At 32.1% G+C, this 7,429-nt stretch overlaps 1 protein-coding gene across 1 annotated transcript; it reads right to left on the minus strand.

The window, feature by feature from the left end:
• Positions 1-149: 149 nt before the first annotated feature.
• LOC114580830 lies at positions 150-860 on the minus strand (the record flags this gene model as incomplete). Its single annotated transcript, XM_028699550.1, is given in 2 exon segments — positions 150-381; positions 450-860. Coding segments are annotated over 2 exon segments (496 nt in total), but the record flags the coding sequence as incomplete, so codon positions are not given.
• Between the last annotated feature and the right edge of the window lie 6,569 nt (positions 861-7,429).

Here is a 7,429-nt window from a genome sequence, read left to right on the forward strand (position 1 = left end):
TTAAAAATCATCAAGAAAGTCGTTTCAAACAAAACCTAAAGCAACTTTTTAACACAAAAATTAAAATTTTATGCCTTTAAGAAGCAATAAGAAAACTATCCCAAACGAAGCCTTAAGTTCGCATAAAAAAGCGGTTTCCACCAAGATCAAAAGCAGGAACATCCCATAATTAATTTTCTTTGTTGCTAAAAGATCTGTGCATCTCTGCAAAACCTATCCCAACAGTTTAATGTTTAAAAAAAAGATCGGAAGAGCAGCATTATATCAACCATCTGCTATAGCACAGTATGAATTTATCAGATTTCCTTCGATGCAGCTGAAGCAACTTCTCCATACTTAGACAAAACGCCGGTCAAAACAGCTCTATCTTTGATCTTTAACCTGGAAGAATTACAAACAACATAAGCAATCTAAATTTAACTCCAAAAAACTAAGAAAATTATACGTACTTAGCTAATGAACCAAGAATGTGCGCTTTCGAAGACTTTGGCGTCTTTGTTTTATTCCTCTTCGCAATCTTTTTCCTGTTTTGATAAGCGAGCATTGGGTCGTTAAACTGGAGAGTTTCATTTGCTTGCTTCTCATTATTTGATAAAGAAAAATTGATTTCATTTGGGAGCACTAAGAATTCTTCCTTGTTTGGCTCTATGCCATTAGTACTCTTAGAAATGTGTGAGGGATTTGAGATGGAAATTTCATCTTCCGAGAGTCTAAGCTCTGACGTGTTGGAACAAGTGCTACTGCTGTTTTTGCTGGACTCTGGAGAATTGAGGACGCCATGTACATTAATAACGTCACAAGATATTTGCTTTTGGGCCTTTCCAAAAAGTAAAATTTGCTTGGAGTACTTTTGTACAAACCTGGAAGAACATTTGAAGGATGGATTATGTTATAATAGATAAAAATTATATCATTTCGACGGATAACTGTATGATATAAACAGCTATCAACCGCCCTCATTTAGTGGGGAAATGTGTTTGTTTTGCAGCAGGATAATACAAATATAATCTAAAAGTGATAATCAAATTGTATGTGATGGAAATAAAACTGTTAGGATAAAAGTGTGGTAAAATAAAAAATAATAGAGAAATGAGTATATGTTAGAGATTGCTGGAGTAGCAACTACTAACGCAAAATATGCATATAATAGACTTAGGTTTCGTTTGGGATGGTTTTCTTGCTGCTACTTGAAGCAATTTTTTAGTACAAAAAATAAATTTTTTTATAAAAGATTTGCTTTAAGAAACATTAAAAGAGTCGTCCCAAACGAAGCATTTGTTTGTGCAAGTATAATGGATGATAGAAGGTGTATTTTAAGCAATGTACATAAATTTAACATCAAAGGATAATAAAGAGTTTGGACAAAGCTAACATGGATGGACATCATGAATGCAAAAATATTAGTGCAAAATTAATTTAACACTTCAAATACTACAAAAGGGGAATGAATGGAAAAACAAGATTAATAAAATTGCCCTAAATAGTTGGAGAAAGGCTAACAGAGATGTTGCTGATGATGAATTGAAAAATAGAGTATGCTTGAATAATGGGATAGCAAACGGCCATTATTTTGTCATAATTATCATTAACTTTATTGTTTGGGGTAAGCTTTATGAACCTTCATATTTCATTCTTCCATGATGAGTATTGTTTGAAGTGTTAAAGATATCCAAGTCATACTTTGTGGAGCCCAATCCTAATGTTACATCATGATAATGATGATTGGCAGCCTTAATTGGATTATGATAAAACAATTCTAAGGTTTCATTAGAGGTGATATCAAGGAGTAAACAGGTAATAACTATGTGCAAGGATATCTTATCAAGGCGAGTTAAGGTTAGCTAATTAGCATGCCAATATTGGGGTAATCGAAAAATCAAGCATTGTCCTCATCTATTGTATTTATATTAAAGAAGAATGGAGAATGATCCCTAAGTCTCAACTGATGGACTGTGATGGCCGGAGAATAAATAAACATATGATCGATGACATAATATTAACACTTCAAAAACGGCCAAAACAGTGTTCAAACAAGACAATGGTCTCTCTAGCCTTCAAATTATTTGACTGTCTTAGGATCACTATCGACCAATCCGTCAACCAGCTTAACATATCCTATTTGCATCCCAGCCGAATCGCAAGCTGCAGTTGCAGCCCAGCCGGACCTTTCTTCACCTTCGATTCACTCGATCAATCCCGACAACAACTCAAGCACCTATCGAACTTCAGCCTCACTCGACAACCCCTCTCAGTTCCGACCCGCACTGTATTGAGCCTCAATGTGTTTCTCTCTGCCAACCGCACCCTACAACCAATCTCCCTGTCATCCCGCTGATTTGATCTACAGGCCAGACCAAACCTGACACCCAGACCTTCCTCCTGCTTGACACGACAACCCAGCCGCAAGATCAACAACCTGTTCGCACTCCTCGACCGAGCCCTCGCTCCTGTACTCCAACCTCCACAGCAAACACAGCCCACCTCTAGGCAGCAAGCCCGATCTCCCATAGCCGAACCATCTGATCCCTCCTTCCCTGTTGGAAAATTCCAAACAGTAGACAGCACACGACTCCCCTTCTTGGTTTATTCCACTCTGCCTACTCAATCACCTCTCGCCCTCATCCACCCCAACTCCAGCCCACTTATAAAGGTCCACTGACCTATCCTCTCACCTCTTGTACACTTCACAAATCCACCTACAACATCAACCTAATCCATCTCTCTATGTCATTGATATTAATAGTGTTTATTATTATTATTATTATTATTATTATTATTATTCATCCGATTTACATCACAATGGATACAATCAATCTAGTCAACCCTCCGCTGTTAATGTTGAGGTCTTACATTGATTCATTTATCATTATTAGGAACATGATAGTCTAACACAAATTTTGAAGATGACATGGACCTTATAGAAAGACAATTAGTCAAGGTACGTCATGTTATAAGCATTCGGCATGTTTTCATCATAGCCTGTGCTTTGTTTCTTTATTTAGGAAAGCCATTATATTTAATTCTGTTATTTATTTTTTTTTCCTTTTTGCCTTAGGTTTCTCTATCTCAAATATTATATCCTCGCTTTGAGTTGATTTCTCACATACGCAACAAAAACTCTAGCAAGGTGGAGAGCAAAAGACCCACGTAGTAGAAAATTTTGGGCAAGTAGGCTATCGGACAGATGAGGAACTATAAGTACAATCATCAAACTGCAATGAACTACATAAACAAAAGTACAAATATTGAACTATAGTATGATAAATGAAAAGTGGAGCAACATCTTCATCTTCTCAAAATGAACCCAAGGCTCAACTTTTTTTGTGTTATATCACAACCTAATTTTATCTTCTTTAATTTGCAAAACTATCATCTCATTATTTAATAAAAATATTAAACCATATTATTCCGCACTTATATCTATTAGCTATAAAGAAAAGAAAAATGAATTATTTAGATTAGAATTTTAGAAAAGGTATCACATGAAAATATGTTCTCTTGGCAAAGGTAACTGGTATCAATTGGGTGATATGCATTTTTTGTGGAAAAAATATAAAAAGGAGTAATTACTCATCATAAACAATACTTAGCTGGAGGTTATAAAAACAATGGCATTTGTGGTAACTACCCTTAACATGTGAAAGGAGTAATTTAGGCGAGTATGAATAGGGAGTGGAAAGAATAAATTAATGAAATGACACAAAATGGTAGGGATGGAGGAGATGATTTTGATAGGATGGTGATATGCTTGGACTTGTCCAATTAACCTAACTTGTGGGCCGGCTCCTGCAATACACCAGGAGCAGCTGGTCAGCAGGTTCCCAATCCCGCCCCCCTTGAGGTGGGTTCCACTACCTAGGGCTAATTGTTTGAGCATTGTTTAGTCCTTTTATGTTATTTTTGTATTTACTTTAAGTAGGAGTTTGTATTAGGGTTATGGGATCTTATAATTATGGCTGATTTTGTTGTTCTTGGTGCTTGGCGTCTTGGGCTCTAGCGACGTCTAGGGATTGGGAGAGATAGATCCTCCTCTCGAATTGAGAATCAACTGCATCTTAGTATTTTCCTTCTATCATCTTTGATTATTGCAATAAAATTGTTGTTTTCTGGTTTTTTCTCAGTTTTTTGTAGATATTCCCCGCTGTTTTTCCAAGATTGATAGGTTTTCACTTGAGATCTTCAAGTATTTCCTATCATATGGATGACTACATTTTAGCTATAAAACCATCAATGAGTTACTATACACCAAAATCAAATACTTTAGTAAAAATTCAACGACTAATTCTATGCTTGAAGAATTAGGGGTTAAATGATAGTTGGATATTTTTAACTCTGAATCCCTTTGAAGCAATGAAACAAAGAAAGGAAAAAAAAAAAAAAGAGAATTGGATGTTGCTTGTAAAGGTATGAGGAAAAGAGCAATTCAAATATTTTGACATAGGATGTATGATGCAAACATCCCCTTCATTGCAATTTCAGTATGATAGCTTTTTAGTAGTAGTGAAGGCATCTAGATAATTTAGTACTAGAATGAAACCTCCAAGCAATCATAAGGCGTGGATTCCATGCTTGAAAAAAAAGATACAACTCATGTAATAATAGATACATTGGTTGCAATGCCACAAAGAAAATTGTTTCAAATATAATTGTTCTCTTATGCTTGATGGATATTTCGTAATAAGAAAAGTTTAGTAAACTTTTGGTTAATTGTCCAAGAGGAATCACATTTATAGTGTCAATTGATATTAACTCTTATTCAAAGAATGCCCTGAATATGTTTAAATTGTTAAACAAGCATATCAAAGAAGCTGGACCACATAATGTTATTCAGGTAGTCATTGATGATATCATAGAAAATGTTCTTGCTTGTATGTCACTCATAGGTACACTACATTATGTTTATTATGCAACACCTTTATCTATTTTACTAGAATAATTAGTTATTCATTATTGAATGTTTTGCAATATTGTTGTAGGAAAGTTATTGATGAATAAGTGTCCACATTTTTATTCAAATTCATGTATCGCTCATTATTTGGATTAGATAATGTAAGATATCTTTAAAATTTAAAAATTAAGAAAATGCTTTAAAACAGTGGTGATCGTGCATAGTTTAATTTATTCAAGACTATAATTATATGACTTTATGAGAAGATTTACTAATCAAAGATCACCAATGAAAATTGATTAATACTTGGCTTGCCACTGCGTTTTTTATCTTATAGATTATGTTCATCAATAACAAACAAATTTAAAAAGAAAATGTTCACCCGTGAAGAATTTGGTCCTTATTCAAAGGAAAGGAAGGCTAAGTAAGCATAGCAGATCATCTTGAACTAATCCTTTTGAAATATTATAGTGTATGCAATAAAATAGGAGGGTCTTTATTGAAGGTATTTTTTTTGGTAGATATAGAGAAAATGCATCTGGTGGGTTTTATAAATGAGGCTAAGCTAAAGAAGCAATAGTTGCATCCCAATGATAAAAATATAAAAATATTTTTGAAATAATTTATAGAGTATGGGAAGTGCAAATTCATCAGCCTTTATATGCAACTGCTCATTTCTTAAATCCTCTGAACTTTTTTGTTAACCCAAACATTGCAAATATATGGAAATAGATGATGGTTTATTTACATGAATAGGAAGATTAGCCAAGGATGTTAGAAAAGAAGACAAAACAAGCAATGAGTTGAGTGTGTACATTACAAATGAAGAGTTTTTTCGGGATTCCCCCAGCAATGAGACAAAAAACTGCTAGAGCACTGAATAATATCAATTATAATTAGTATAGAATAATAACTTAATGTTTAAATTATATTAAAAGTTGTTCTATAGAACCAGCTAATTTTGGTGGCATATGGTCAAAGAAGTCCACATTTGCAAAATTTTATGATTAAAGTGCTTAATCTTACGTGTAGTACTTATAAATGTAAATATATCTTAAATGTATATTAATTATTAACATGAAACTTTTTTATTCTTTTTTCTTTTTGGTTGTAGCTTTATAGCAAAAGAAGAAGGACGATGGATCATGAACACCTCAAAGATTTAGCTTATATGAAGTATAACAGGGTCTTGACCAAATCCCGTTAAATGATATAAATGTTCCTAATGAGTGGTTAATATGAAAATTGGATTATGAGTCAAATGAAACATGAACATTATTGTGAATATGGTAATATTTATAAAATAAACTAAAATCTTTGAGATTGATATAAGGAATAAGAGAAAGATCTTCATAATACAGGCCAATCACTCTTGCAAATAAACATGAGGATAATGAAATGACAAAGAATATTATGATTTTGGAGATAATGATGATGTAGATAAAATAAATGAATGATTATGATTTTATGAATGAATGGTTTTAGTTTTTTTATAAAATATGGTAATTTAAATATAAAAAAATTGAGTAGTTGACTTTAAGCTTCAATGTTTAGCATTTTGGCCAAATGTTATGTATATTTTAACAATGATATCATTATTTACAAATTTAATTATTTTTACTGGCATGATAATTTATTTTTTAATCAAGTTATCATTCATAAATGCCCATATATATTTAAGCATTCTCATATTTTATTTATATGATATTTTAATGGCTTGTAGCATAACGATAGTTGGGGATTTATGTAGACCTCAAAACCTTATATATTTATATATCCACTACCTAAACTTATATATTTGCTTATATTTAGTGTCTAAAACGCATCAAAGCTTATGCATGAAAATGTGTGATTTACTTTAAATATATTAATTTTAGTGGAATTTTTTTGTGATTTAAAAAATTGAGTGTTATATAGATAAATATAAAGATTTAGATGTTAATATATAAAAATATAAAAAGTTTGTGATATATATGCAATTCCTCTAAGGATATTTTTTCTTATAGTATTTAATTATTAATAAATATTTATAATTTTTCAATATTTTATGCTATTTTTAAAATTTTTTGCACTACATCATATGCTATTCTCAATTGTTAAGCATATTGGGAAGAATATCATAATATATCCCAACAACAACAACAACAACAACAACATAAAGCCTTTAACCCACTACGTGGGGTCGACTACATGAATTATTTTTCTCCAATGTGTCCCATTAAAAGTCAAATTATTATTTAAATCAAATAAAAAAGGTCATCTATATCAGACCTAGCAAAAATCCTAATATATCCTAATTAAAAAATAGGCAATCAAACATGCCAAAGAAAACGTGCAAATCATTCATATCAGACCTAGGAGATAAAATATGATTGTCAATGAACTTTTTTGAACAAAATGGAAAAAATATAGTGAAAGAATGCAATGAAAGCAATGCTTCCTCTTTTGATTAAACAATTGGCTATAAATGCATAGATTAATGACACTTTTTAGAAGTATAGCTTCAAAAAGGGGATATAAATAAAAACAAGAAGTCATTGA

Source organism: Dendrobium catenatum, unplaced genomic scaffold (assembly GCF_001605985.2).
Source record: "Dendrobium catenatum unplaced genomic scaffold, ASM160598v2 fragScaff_scaffold_1338, whole genome shotgun sequence".
NCBI classification, from domain to species: domain Eukaryota; kingdom Viridiplantae; phylum Streptophyta; class Magnoliopsida; order Asparagales; family Orchidaceae; genus Dendrobium; species Dendrobium catenatum.